This window comes from Daktulosphaira vitifoliae, unplaced genomic scaffold (genome assembly GCF_025091365.1).
Source record: "Daktulosphaira vitifoliae isolate Bord-2020 unplaced genomic scaffold, ASM2509136v1 Scaffold_1, whole genome shotgun sequence".
NCBI classification, from domain to species: domain Eukaryota; kingdom Metazoa; phylum Arthropoda; class Insecta; order Hemiptera; family Phylloxeridae; genus Daktulosphaira; species Daktulosphaira vitifoliae.
In genome coordinates this window covers 18,207,900-18,223,170 of record NW_026099572.1, presented here as the reverse complement: position 1 = coordinate 18,223,170, position 15,271 = coordinate 18,207,900, and the positions used below count along the sequence as shown (strand labels likewise).

General features: G+C 23.8%; 1 protein-coding gene across 5 annotated transcripts in view; it reads left to right on the top strand.

Annotated features, from left to right (window-relative positions):
* LOC126895039 (kinetochore protein NDC80 homolog) overlaps nt 1-14,798 on the top strand; it is a 20,780-nt gene extending 5,982 nt beyond the window's left edge. The window contains exons 1-15 of one of the 5 annotated variants that reach the window (XM_050666496.1): nt 6,891-6,909; nt 8,176-8,325; nt 8,464-8,733; nt 9,165-9,276; nt 9,348-9,570; nt 10,461-10,624; nt 10,792-10,903; nt 10,987-11,099; nt 11,173-11,305; nt 12,360-12,565; nt 12,719-12,940; nt 13,932-14,036; nt 14,158-14,273; nt 14,337-14,439; nt 14,571-14,798. In XM_050666496.1, the coding sequence (XP_050522453.1) occupies nt 8,222-8,325; nt 8,464-8,733; nt 9,165-9,276; nt 9,348-9,570; nt 10,461-10,624; nt 10,792-10,903; nt 10,987-11,099; nt 11,173-11,305; nt 12,360-12,565; nt 12,719-12,940; nt 13,932-14,036; nt 14,158-14,273; nt 14,337-14,439; nt 14,571-14,654 (2,067 nt within the window). In that variant the 5' untranslated portion in view covers nt 6,891-6,909; nt 8,176-8,221 and the 3' untranslated portion in view covers nt 14,655-14,798. Of the gene's footprint in view, nt 1-6,890; nt 6,910-7,876; nt 8,015-8,050; nt 8,326-8,463; nt 8,734-9,164; nt 9,277-9,347; nt 9,571-10,460; nt 10,625-10,791; nt 10,904-10,986; nt 11,100-11,172; nt 11,306-12,359; nt 12,566-12,718; nt 12,941-13,931; nt 14,037-14,157; nt 14,274-14,336; nt 14,465-14,570 lie in introns of those variants that run through there. The other 4 variants (XM_050666494.1, XM_050666498.1, XM_050666497.1 and 1 more) reach the window with 4 other exon arrangements.
* Nucleotides 14,799-15,271: the final 473 nt, after the last annotated feature.

Below are 15,271 nucleotides of genomic sequence, written 5' to 3'. Positions count from 1 at the left end.
TTGATAGTGATTTTAATCACTGTCAGATATCATTATACTTGATCCAACTATGCCACGTCACCACTGTGCCGCGACCCCCCTGTGCTGGGTTTTTTAACTTCTAGTACATAAAATAAGCTTTATTTTACACATACATTTAAAAGACGCCGTATTTCCTGAACATTTTCAAAAATTCTACTTTTATATAAATTTTTAAAAAATCAAAAAAACTTTTCTTAACTTTGAAGAGGTAAAAAGATCAAAATAAGTATAAATTTATATTTAACGTAAGTTAGATTCATGTAAATTTTATATTTATTGGTGAACTCATTACTATGGCAAACCCTTATAAGGTATTTTAAAATAAAATTTGAACACAAAAATAGCATGTTTTTTAACTACGACAGTTATTTGCACATAGAAGATAAGTCGTCGGGATAATTTTTTTAATTTAAAGTACATTACATAAGCTTCAATTTGACACATGTTTTAAAAATGCAGTGTTTCCGAAACATTTTTCAAAACTTAAGTTGAAAATGTTGAGTTTTGTAAGAAAGTTGCTATTTTGAATAACCCTCTGTGGGCAGGTAAAGGATGAGATTTTCAAAAATATTATATCAAATAAAAGGAAATGCATAAGGTTTTAATATAAAAAAAAATATTTATGTTCGTTTATTATTCAATAAGTTATGGAAGTTTTAAGCACCAAAATAATATTGATTTTTTTACACGAAAATTACATTTCTGTTCAATTTTGACGATCATTTGCACATAGCAGATAGGTCGTCGGGAATTTTTTTTTTATCTTATAGTATATAATTTAAGTTTTAATTTAACATATGTTTAAAGGACGCAGTATTTCGGAAAATTTTTCCTAAGTTAAGTTGAAAAAGTTCTACTTTTTATATGTGTGTTTCAAGAACGCCCCTCTGTATAAGGGGAAATTGCCCGATTTAAAAAAAAAAGTATGTTGAATGAAAGGTGTGTATATAATGTATTTAGAAACAAAAATTTGTGTTTATCTATACATTATTCGAAAAGTTATAGAAATTTAAGGTTGAAAATTTAAAATCAAAAATTGTAACACAAAAATAGTATTTTTTTAACTACGGCAGTCGTTTGCGCGTAGAAGATAAGTCGTTGGAAAGACAATTTCTTTTTTTAATTTATGGTACTTATTATAAGCTTTAATTTGATATATGTTTAAAGGACTCAGTATTTCCCAAACATTTTCAAAAGTTAAGTTGAAAAAGTTGTTATTTTGAAATCCCTCTTGTGGGCAGGTAAAGGATCAGATTTTCAAAAATATTCTATCAAATAAAAGGGAAATGCATAAGATTTCAATATAAAAAAAAATTATTTTGTTTTGTTAATTTTTCAATAAGTTATGACAATTTTTAGAAAAAAAGTAAAAAAAATGTTGAAATTTACCGATTTTAAAAATCGTAATTATTAGAGTTTTTCACCATTTACGGAGAACTAGGAAAAAGTGTTCAATTTTTTAGGGTAATGTTTTCAACAAGATATGATTTGTGATCTTTTGACGTAAATAAATGAACACATCATAGTAAAATTATTATGTTCTCAGCTTCGCATCGAAGCTAATAATATGTATTATTAACTAAAATTTATAAATTACGAATTTTTTTTATGTGATCACTAAAATCTACCAAAAAATAGCTTAACCCGCTTTTTAGCTTAGTAACAATCAAAGGGATCTGGTGTTAGTCATTAAATTTTTGCCCACCTCATGTAAAAAATTGTTCTGGCGCTCCTGTGTTACATTCTAGTTTCCTGTTGTTTTTAGTTTATAACAAGTGTTCTATTGTAAAAATATACCAATATAAAAAAAAAACGGTAGCACAGTGGGGTCGAGGCACAGTGTGGACGAGGCATAGATGGGACAAGTATAGATGATATCTGACAGTGATTAAAATCACTATCATAAGAAACGCTTCGATGCAAATCTGTAGATAGTGTTTCCTTTAGAGAAATTGGTGAAATATTTTAAAAGCAACATGAACTCTTATTTCTTTAATTATATCCTGATTAGTAGTTCTTTGATTTTAAAATATAATATATGAATAAATACTAATTATAGTTTTTAAATTTAGTATGAAATTGTGAGGCCAGCTATGATGTATGGTTAATAGTGTTGGGCGGTTGATAAGAAAGTAGAGCAGAGAATAAGTGTAGCAGAGATGAGAATGCTTAGTTGGATGAGTGGAGTGACTAGAGAAGATAGGATAAGGAACGAGCATATAAGAGGAAGTATAGGTGTTGCGTCAATCGTGGATAAGATGACAGAAAATAGACTTAGATTGTTTAGTCATGGTATGAGGAAAGAAGAATCGAAAGCTGTAAGAACAGTTATAGAAATGAATGTTGAAGGAAGAAGAGATAGAGGAAGACCAAAAAAGAGATGGAGGGATGCTATTGAATGCGATTTGAGGACAGCTGATGTGAGCGTAGAAGATGTGGGAGATCGTGTCAAGTGGAATCTTAGGATAAGGGTGCCCGACCCCAAGTAGTTGGGATTAAGGCAAAGAAAAAGAAAAATATTACCAGATATTCCGGTGGCAATTGACATAATATGATTGTTATTTCGGAATGTACAATTTAGCGTTTAGTTGGGTTTAAATAATATAGCGTCAAATCAATTACCTACTCTATCGGTTGTATCTCAATATACACTACACTTTAATGATACAATAAATAAATAAACTCACACATACACACATATGCATTTATAACATTGTGTCTAATGTAAGTATAACATGATAAAAAGTAACCGTAAAATGAAAAAAATGGAATATAAATTTTATTACTCATATTAAATGTAATGTAACTCGAAAAATATTTGTTTAAATGAAAAAATATAAGATTATATTTTTATTTATAATTGTCTTTTAAACAACTTTTGTGCGAAACTTTTTTTTGTAAGTTAAATATTTTTTTTTGAGAAAATTAAGAAAGCTCATATTTTTGAACTTTTGCGAGGATTTAAAAAAAAAGCTCAATTCCAATCTTGAGGACTATTAGTATGTCATTATACATATTTTAATTCAACTTTTAAAAAAACAAAATTTTTTCCGCAATTTTTCCTTTGTTGACTGGCCTAGATGTCAATTTTAAACTTGTAATTGAGCTAAAAGTTATGGTAATATATTCAATTTATTTTACTATAAACTTTCATAAATCTTTATCAAAAATTTTTCATCAACTTTAAAGAACCAAAAAAATAGGTTAAAATTGAAAATTTGGACTGATTATTTTTAACATATTAAAAATCAAATCAGTAATAATTTGAAAACAAATTTTTTTTTCTTTTAATTATTATTTTATATATATAATTAGTAATAATATAAAAAATTAGAAGTGATAGAAATAGTCTACTTGCAGATTTGAAAACAACGCGAAAAGTTGATTTAGAAAAGTATATTTTTGCTTCTGATGAAAGTTCCTTGTAGTCCAGTGCATTTTTTTATAGTAACAAACAGTTTTTATTGAAAATTATTGTATCAAGCCCTTTAAATTTTTATACACGTAAAAGTAAAGCAAAATATAACTTCTTTATTATTTTTATAATTTCTCCGTTTAAATTACAATATTAAATATCAATTTCATACTAAATTTAATAATTATAATTAGTATATATTCAAATATTATATTTTAAAATCAAAGAACTACTAATCATGATATAATTAAAGAAATAAGAGTTGATGTTGCTTTTGGAATAATCCACCAATTGCCTAATTAAAACAAAAAAAAAAAAAGTTTGTTGGGAATTTTTTCTGCTATTCTGCAAAATTACTCCTTCGTTGACTAGAATGAATCATTAAATAGAAAATTTTATGAGAATTAAAACAATGTTATTTTTAAGATTAATATGCAGTCAGAAAGTTTTATAATTATTATTTATTGTAAATTTATCAGAAAAACTCATTATTTTTTGCATTTTTATCGTAATAGAACACTTAAATAGAAATCATAGTAATCATTTCTAAGTAATTTTTGATATTTAAAAAGATTCTACTATTGAAATATCCAGAACTGAATTAATTTTAATGATTTACTTTAACTAAAAAAAAAAAAGTTAATATTTTGAATCCCTCTTGTGGGCAGGTAAAGGGTTAGATTTATAAAAAAAACCAAATGATAGATAAAGACATGCATCTAAATAAAAAAAAATATACTGATTTGGTCATTTTTGATAAAGTTATAACAATTAACAAAGTTATAAGTTTTATACACTGGACTACAAGGAACTTCCATCAGAAACAAAAATATACTATTCTAAATCAACTTTTCGCGATGTTTTAAAATGTGCAATTAGACTTTTTCTATAACTTCTAAGTTTTAATATTATTAAAAAATAGTTTTTACATATAAAAAAAAATAATTAAGAACAAAAAAAATTGTTTTAAATTAATACTGATTTGATATAATATTTAATATTAATTTGATTATTAATAAGTTAAAAATAAGGAAAATGACATATTTAACCAATTTTGTTAATCGTTTAAAGTTGATTGTTGTAAATGTTTATAAAAAAAAAAAAAAATTTATTTTACCATAACTTTTAGCTCAATTGGTAAGTTTGACATTGACATAATTAAATAGAAAATTTTATGACAATTAAAAAAATTGTATCGTTAAGATCAATATGCAGTCAGAAAGTTTTATAATTACTATTTATTGTAAATTTATCAGAAAAGCTCAATATTTTTTTGCATTTTTATGGTAATAGATAACTTAAATAGAAGTAATAGTAATAATTTCCTAGGAACTTTTGTTGTTTGTTGAAAAGATTCTATAATTGAAATATTGAGAACTTAATTAATTTTAATGATTTACTTTAACTAAATGTACCAATCAAAACAAAGTTGTTAAAAAGATTTACTCAATTGAGTTTATTATAAAATTTGATTATATTTGTAAAAATCAATTGTTAATTCAGGAGAAAAAACAATCATTTTTTTTTAGAAATGATTTATATAGCAACACGTTTACCCCCGTCTAAACCAGTTCTTTCGACGATTTTAAAATCTATGACACTCTATTCAAGATTTCAATCTCCGGGACTTGGTCGATTTTTTTGATTAATTTGGACTTGGAATATTTAAAAAAAAATAAATAAAAGACACTCAGAAATTTTAAAGTGAATTTTGTTTTGGTAAATCTTTTGATTTGATTTAATTTGTTTATTAAATAATAATGTTTTATTTTTGTTGTTGTGGAAATAAATATCAAATAATATTTTAAATATTAAATTTTTTTATTTTAATAATAAATCCAACCCAACTCTAAATTTTATTTAATAATAAAAATTATTGTGAGCTTTTCTTATTGGGTAGCTAGTCTCGTTGCTAATGTCTTTGTTTTAACAAACATAGCGCCGCACAGTGGGACCAAACGTTGATTTAGCCGGCCAAAAGTACCATTTTTAAATCAACTAATAAAAATTTTTTTTTTAGCAAATTTTTTTTATTATATCCTTATAAGGTCATGTACAAAAATTCAAGGCCAAAAGTTGATATAGTAATGGTTGGGTGCTATTTAAATATCATAACACTGTATTTTTTTGTTTTTTTTCTAGGATTTTTATTATTTCTTCAATCATTTTTTCCTGCTTAATTAAAAACCTTAATTTTTTTTTTTTTAATTTAAAATGTTTAAAAAGTCATCGGCTTTCAAATTTACTAAGAAAAAATTTTTATTTCTTTTTTTTTTTAATTTTAATAATTTTTTACACACAAAAAAAAGCAAATACTTATTTTACATTGTTTTTTAAAGAGTTTAACTCAAAATTACGCAATACTACGATTACACCAATACATGCACGTTGTAGAAGAACTCTTAAGCTACAATTACAAAAAAAAAAATTTTGCGTCAGATTGCATTTGAGCCCTGCACATAGAATTTCCCTATAATAAACGTGTATTTTTGTAAAAATTGTAATTTTAATCATTTCATTGGTTTTATCAGTTCGATCAACTTTATCAGCTTAAAAGTTGTAAAAATTAGATGTAATTAAAACTAATGATTCGTTAAAATTAAGTTTAAATAAAGTTTTTAATAATACACATAAAATAAAATACTATTATTACCAAAACATTTTTCTGTTTAATCAGATTGTGTTACATGTTAAAACATGTTACATTAAAAACTTTATTTAAAAAATAAAGGAAAAAATGATTGAAGAAATAATAAAAATCCTAGAAAAAAAACAAAAAAATACAGTGTTATGATATTTAAATAGCACCCAACCATTACTATATCAATTTTTGGCCTTGAATTTTTGTACATGACCTTATAAGGATATAATAAAAAAAATTTGCTAAAAAAAAAATTTTTATTAGTTGATTTAAAAATGGTACTTTTGGCCGGCTAAATCAGCGTTTGGTCCCACTGTGCGCCGGCAGACAACGTAGAGAAACTTACGAGTATATTTGCAATGTTTAATTTTTGTCTTGGTGATTTTGTGCCGCATTCTTTCAAGGTGCTTTCTATCGCCCCGACACATTGGGCCACCACAATTCCGCCTTGATAAATTCTTTACACAGATATAAATATTTTTGAATTTTGTTTTGGCCAGGCCAGAGGAAAATTTAAGAAATATTGGTGTCGATCTCTCAATAAAATATATTCTCTAAAAGAAATACTTGTTCAACAGACGTAAAAAAATCAATAAGTAAAAAAAAATTTAAATTATATTTATAATAAAATATAGAGTGTTTAGAATCATTTACAAGTAAGATCAGTCGTAGACTTTATGTAATTAAATCTTATTATTTAAAATTTTGAATAGTTTTTGTAAGTAATTATATGGACTATATGACGTATAGTGTAAATCGTATATGTAGTGCGTTTAATATCAAAATCAACATTGGATTATTTGAAATATTATTGCATTACACAGGACGTAAGGTAAATACAATTTAATCTATGCTTTCGAATCTCTAACAATCTATTGCGTAATAAACCATTAATAAAAATTAAATAGGAAAATTAATAATTAATAAGAGAAACAATTAATATGTAAATCATATAATAATTATTATAGACGAGACATTTAATTTTAATTTAAAAAAAAAAATCATATAGTTAATATAATCATTTATTTATTTATATTTTATTTAATTATTTACTTTTATTCTATTACCATCTTATTTCTTTTCTTTCTTTTTATTTTTGGTTTATTACACTGTAGTTAACTATAATTTTAGGTTTGTCAACATATTTAAAGCCATCCAAATTTTATCTAAGGTACATTTAAAAATAAGTAATATTCTTAAAAAAATTTGTATAACAATGTTAAGTTACAACAGTTGAGGACACAGAAAACGTTTCTTGGGGGGAGGAGGTATTTGACTATTTTTGTTAAAGTGATGGCTAATTTTTAAAAGATTTTAATCAAAATTATAACTTTAGGAGTCATTAATTATAAGACTTCATTGGTATCTGCACAAACTTACAAAGTCTAACTTAACTTCATTTTCATAAAATAGATTTATTTTGCACGTTAGAATTATTTTTAAAGTTAGAGAGGATAGGCGAATGAACTGAATATTTGATATGGTATATCAATGGATTTGTGAAACCTGTGACACAGTACAGTAGGGGAGCTGAAGAAATAAATTATAAAAAAATAGTTTGTGTTTCTCTAAGTTGCATAAATCAAAACAAAAAGGTTATCACCTTATGCTCTTTACCACAGGTAAAATAAGTGTAATTGTGTATGTATTGAATATTGAAATATTGGTAGGTATAAGTTTGATTTTTACATGTTGGTTTTACTAATTGCAGAGTACTAGCATTGGTTTGTCGATTAGTTAGTCTATCTTAATGACGCTCTTAGTGAACAATAAGGGAGACAAACTTGTTTTCTCAACTTGTTACTCCCTCCCTAACAATAATTGTTTAGAGTTGGTACAACTGTAACAACGTTTGAAATTTAAACTCGAAAGATAACGTATATTTACTGTCGTATTTTCTCAGATATACATTGTATCAGTAGGGGTTTTAGAAATTTGTAAGTAGTAATTAAAGTAATTTTGATTATTTACAGTGTTGATTTTAATTATTATTATTTTTGGTTTTTTCGTAGATTTAAACATAGTACAATATACAATTAAAACTGTATATTAATTTAAAAAACTTTAATATTTGTTAACTACCTATTATTTGTTTAAGGTAATATTGATTTTAATCAATAAAAATTATTTAAAAACATTCTATTATGAGAAAAGCATCATGTGGCAGGCGGTCATCTGCTGCAGGCCGAAACACATTTGGGGGCTCTACTTTTGGAAGACAAAGTTCATTTGATGGTAGTGATATAAGGTATTTGTACAAACTATTAAAGTAATGTTGATTTATAAATTTCATGTGAATGTGTGATATAAATAATACGTAACTTCTAATACTTATATCATGTTTTGTTAATTTATTTAAATTGTATTCTATTTTTTTGCGAGGCAGATTGAATAAAAGAGACAGTCGTGGTATTGAAAAAAAGTCGATGCTTATGAAACCAGGGTTTTCTTCTAAAAAGTCATTGTCTTCAGATAATCTTGCTGCACATGATCCAAAACAATGGACATCTACAGTTAAAAAGCCATCCACAACTAAACATGCCATAGTACGTTCTACTACAAATATGAATATGACTGGAATCAATCTAGTTGCATCCACACCATGTGTTACCCCAGGACTAAACCCAAATTTACCTGGTATTAATTCTAGTTATAAGTAAGTCAATTTTTTTCAATGAAAAATATATTTATATAGTCAAGTATTAGTATAATTAGGAGAATACTTTTGTTTTTATGAAGTATTTTATTTAATAAGTTAAACAATTTAATATTTAAATGTGCTTTATTTTTATTAAAAACGTTTTAAAAATGTTATTATATTTTTTTTGTTAGAAATAAGAATTTATTAATTTAAGATCTATTAAATTGAATAAGAAATATATGGGTACTACAGTTACCTTTTAAAATAAAATAAGTAAATAGAGTAATAATTTAGTAAGACAATAAATTAAGTTTATAACTAAAATAATGACTAAAAACAAGATTCCAAAACAATAAAAAAAAAGGATAGTCTCTTTTGTATGTTACAATTTGCTTATATCATTATATTTTAATTGTTTTTTAATCATAACAAATTATATTCTTCAGATCACGTAGATTAAGTACTGAGTCACGTTACAGTAGTTATGGTGTGGTAAAGAATAGAAAAGAAGTACGACCATTAACTGACAAAGATTTTTTGCAATCAGCAATTCAAAAAGTAATAGTATTTTTTTTTTATAATTTTAAATTTACAATATATTACTTAGCAATATTTTGTTTTAATTTTAGATACAAAATTATTTTTTAACTACTCCTAATGCGAGTCATATATTGAATAATGGTAATATGCGTCCAATGACTACAACAATGTTTACTGATATGTGTGAATTTTTATTACATAAACTTGATCGAAATCAAACTTTAAATAAAACAAAGTACATGGAAGAGCTTCCAAAAATTATGAAGAAGTACTATTATAAAGGGAAAGTCGATAAATCTTGGTTAATAACAGGTATTGAATCTTAAATGTATTCAAATAACAATTAATGATTAATTAGTAGCTAATATTATTTAAAAAAAAGTTTACATGTGTTAAAAATACTGAGCTTTAAAAGACACAATAGTATTGTCAATAACCATGAATATTCGTTTTAACAACCAAGTTATCATCATAGGCGTTAAACAAAGAATGACATCCTTCCCAAAAAATACCCACTATGTATACTCTTGAGACATCATCATCTTTTCTGAAGATTTTGTTAGAATTTATTTTGGAAAATTCTCCTCGATCTTAATAATAAAAGAATATACATAAAATTACAATGTTTATCCAATAGACAATGTTGATATTTTTTGTTTTTACTTTTATTAAAATAACTTTTTAAAACCTGGATAGATCATTATGAAATTTTCATTGATAATAATTTTTACATTAATCTTACCGACAATATAATTTTTCTAAACTCAATCACTACGGGTTAAATTACATGTAAAATTTATTTTCTTTTCAATTTTTAATCAATTGTTTATTTTAAAAGTCATACATTTTTGATAAAAATGGCCATTTTTGAAGTGCTTTGCTTAAAATAGAAATACCAACATTATTCTGAATTATATAAAATTAGAGCTTATTTAATATATACTATACGATTTAAAAAATTAGAAATACTAAAAACTAGTCTATTACAAATAATAACTTAAATTGAAAATCTTGTAATATTTAGTGAATATAATTAGATTTTTAAAAATTTGTTTAAATATGTATTAGAGTTCTACATTAGTGATTTCACTCATTGTCAGATACAAATTATTACTAATCTATTTAAGTGTTTAATGTTAATCTTTACTTCAGTGGATACCAACTGTGCTTAATTTTATTGTTACATTAAATTTTATTCTTAGTAAATGCAAGTCATTCATTCCCTCAAGTTGTGGGTTTATTATTATGGTTAGTTGAGTTGTGCGAAACTCAAAATCGGTTTAATGTAATGGAGACACTGTATCCATCAATTCTTGACCCAGATGAAATAGAAGATGAAGATTATGAACAAACAGTGGAGTTCAAAGTATAGTAGTTAAATTTATATTTTTTATATTTTTACTTATTTATTACTTTGTTCTCTCATTGTTTATTAATACACAAGATAAAATTTGTTGTAAAATTTATCCTAATATTGATTAGGATACAATTTTTATTTTTATAAATTTACTTATTAAAATTTTTTTTGTATAGATGTACCTACCATTTCTTTTAAACTCATACCAAGTTGAAAGTAGAGGAACGAATAAGCCAACAGATAAAGAATTTTTACAAAAACAAGAAGAACTATTGTTAGAAAACTATAGTTAGTACATTTACACCTGTATTTCAAAGTAAATAAATACATTTACTGTAATAAATGATTAACATGATTTATGGTTAATATAGAAAATACACTTGGTGTTGATGAAGCTGAGTTGAATAAGTTAGAAACTGAAGTAGCTGAATATCAAGAAGAACTTGCTGCATTAACCGATAACACAGAAGAACAAAAGTTAGAAGTAAAGTTTTAATTATGTTACTTATATGAGTTTTGTATCATATCATTTAACATAATTAGATAATTTTGCATAGGAAATGAAAACAATGAAGGTAGCTATTCAAAAAGATATAATATCCAACAAGAAATATATTAAAGATGTCCAAATATGTATTGGAGAAGTTCAAGAGTATATTGCCAAAAAAAAAGATGAGCGTTTGTATTTAGGTAATTTTTTTATTAATCTGTGTAATAGTCTGTTAACAATTATTATTTGTCACAATAGTACAGAATTATTCAGTTATTTAGTAAATACATATTAGTTTACATAGTTAGAGAATCAAAGTAATTTAGTCTTTTAAATTTTGGGAGGCTAATTTTTAAAAACAAGGAGGTATATATTGTCTCTAATTATTTCTTTATTGAAGAATCTGCTGATTCATGTATTTTTAAGTTAAAAAAAACTAGCACAGTATACTAAGCATATTTGGAACAAGTTATAGATAATATTTGACAAAGATTAATATCACTATAACTTTGCACAAAAGCTAAAAATAATTTATGTTGAATATTAATGAAAATATAAAAAATTAATATTTGCACAAAAATAAAATTTTTGTTTAACTTTGGTAACGTATAACATATTTAAGACAATTTTAAATTTAAAAGACAAATTTAATATATAAACTTAGTTTAATGTTTAACTATTGTGCACCTTGTATTTCTTAAATATTTTCAAATAATTACTTTTTTTATCCCTATTGAATTTTAAAACCCACCTTTTGAATAGGAGGAATATCATTGTTTGTAAAAAATATTATTTTGTTTTGTGAGATTATGAACATTTGAATAATAGATGCTCTCATTTGAGCCTTTATAATTTTCATAGATAAAAAGTCAATAACATAGGTTGTATGAAAAAATGTAATTTACTTTCTTTTAACAGAATAATTAGATAAAAAAAAATCAAATTTTAACAAATTTCAAAAAGTTGTAGAAATGTTGCAATTTATTGGAAAATTCTTTAATTAAGAAAATAAATGGTATATATCATTTGACATAGTAATTCAGAAGTTATTACTATTTTTAATTACAGATGGGGTGAAACACAAGTGTCACTATTTTTATCTCCAGACATTTCTAAACCATTCTCCTCAAATATAAAATTATTGATAACTTTTGAGATAATGGTTTAAAAATTGTATATATATATATATTTGAATATACAGCCAACATAATTGTGTAAAAATTTGTATGTTAAATTTTTTTTTATCTTTTTTAGAAAAAGAAATAGAGAATCTTAAAAAAGAATTAGATGTTGTAAAAGACTGTATTAATGGACAACAAATCACTCAAGAGGACAAGAAAATGATTGAAACCGAAATAATTAGCCTGAAACATGACATTCAATATGAGGAAGAATGTTTAACTAAATATTCTAACATTGTATATTCTGAAGATCTTAATGTTGTAAAAGTTAGAATGGAGGTAATTAATAAAACTAATACTTAGTAATGATTATTACTTATTTTACTACTGTATTTATATAACAATTGTATATTAAAAAAATATATATGATAGTTAATACAGCTAAGTATTTAAATTTTCCTTAAATGTAATTATTTTTTTATAAAAATTTAGCTAGACAAATTATTTGTGCAATATAATACATTATTAGCTGAAAATATGGTTGCTTTACCAGAATTGGAAAATGCAATAGCAGATAAAAATGTTTTAGTTCTCCATGTTAGAGAATCATTAAAAGAAGTAGATGAAATTTTGAAAAATTTGAAAAATAAAAACTCTGAAAGGTTAAAGGATATAGAACAAAAGTTAGCCTCTGTGAAAATAGAACTAGAGTCAGTAAGTTGTAAAAATATTATTATAAGTCTTATTTTAATTTTTAACAAATTTTTAGATTTGTCAGGTAAGACAGGGTACAAATTTAGTATTTTTCTAAATCAATCATATAGAGTAGAACAGTATTCCCTAGCTAGTATAAAAGTTTTGTATGGTACTCATTATTACTTGCTAATATAATCACATGTGCGCGTAAATTAATTTTAATTGTGGTTAGAAATTCAAATTAAGCATGTTTTGATGTAAATTTGAACTTAACACTTTAGGTACAGTATTAGTATGCTAAGGAAAATTGTTCAAATTTACATAAAAAATATTCTAAAAGCAGTACTTAATACCTGTTAATTCATAAGAGACCTATTTTTTTATCATATTTTTGGTTACAAAGTTTTATAATTGTCTTCATCATCTTACCCTATAACTGAGAAAAGATGTCAAAAATGATAATTTTCAGGAAATCTTATATTTTGCGTCTTTTATAAGATGAAAGAGACGATTAAAAATTTTGTAGTTTTAGGCTAGTTATCAAAGCAGTTCTCATGTAAATTTTAGATTTTACATCCAATTACAGAAGTCAGCAAAAATCGTAGAAGCTAAACCTTGCTATATTACCTTGCTTTTCCCTACATAAATTAAATTAAATGTTAATGTTAACTAGTAGAAAATTTTATTTTTGAGTTTTCGGAATATGAAAATTTAGAAATTAATATATAATATATATATATATATATATATATATATATATATATCTAATTAATATATAATATATATATACCTGATAATAATTAGGTATAAAATAATTATAAATATAAAGATAAATCAAGTATGGTATACATTAATTAAGCTTAATTTCATTTTATCTTTTAATATACTTATTATTATTTGTTAAAATTTTTAATTTGCATATGAAAATATTTATATTAAATCTTATGCATTTATAAAAATTTGAAATTTAATTTTGTAAATATTATATGAAATTTTATTTTTTTATTAGGTAGTGCTAGAGTATAATAATTTAAAAAGAGTAATAGAGAGATTACTTCCAGAGCGCGATGATGACAAAAAAAGATTATTAGAGCTGACAGACCGTCGATTTGAGGTAAAATATTTCAATATAATATATATTTATTTTCAGATTTGCTAAACTTTCAAGTAATTGCTTGAAAAATAATGCATAAATTATCAGTAGTTAATTAATTGATGCTTAATTTACTATTTAGGAGAAAAAAGAAAATGAAAATAAAATGTACAAAATTCAAGCTGAAATTAAAAGTATAATTGTTGATGATTTAGAATTAAAATCAAAAATAGAAGAGAGAGATAATTTTGTAAAAATGTAAAATATAAAAATGTTTACTAATTTTTTTTACTACATTTAATTTGTATGATTTGATATTAGACTATCTGAAATGGAAGAAGAAAAAAACTATATTAAGATGAAAACTACCAACTGCTTGAAAAATAATGTAGAACAACTGAATAATCTCAAAAAAAATGTAGAGGTCAGGTTTAATATTTAATTATCTGGTACTGTATATTATCATATACTATAATAGGATGTTTTATTTAAATATTTTAATATTTAGCATGCTTTCGTATTATTATAAATCTAACTGAGTATTTTTAATTGTAGGATTACTTTTTAGAACTACGTGACAAAATGACAAAGATAAAAGATGATACGATTTTAAAAATCCAAAGTAATGCTTCTGATTAATTAATATAAATATTTTACTACAATTAAGTTATTTTACTAATTTTTTTTTTTGTACTTTATTTTTATGTAATTTGATTATTTATAGATAGTTTAATAAATTAATAAAATTCATGTTGCACAGTTGTAATACACGATTAGTGAATATTTTTTTGTTTTGTGTTTCTTTAAAAAACAATAAAATATTTAGTTTTATTATTTTATCATGGAATTTTTTTAATTTTAATGAATAAATTGTTAATTTTAATTATTATTAAAAAGAAAAAATATATTATTTTAAATTAAATTGATGAATAAAATATAAAAGTTATTTAAAATTGGTTACTCAACTATGATTAGCTTTATCAATAGTTAGTAAATATATTGGTATGTTTTCTTTTATTCTTATAGGTTTAGTTAATTAAAAGTAGTGTTATCAGGAAATGAACTTAATTTTTAGCTTTGATGTGAAACTGAAAAGGTATTTCTTTTTACTGCTTTTACTGGACTAATTTTTCTCAACAATACGTCAAAAAATCACAAATTGAATCTAGTTAAAAACATTACCCTCCAAAATTTCTCTCATTCCCCATAAATGGTGGAAATCCTAAAAAAAATTACGATTTTTAAAATTGGTAAAT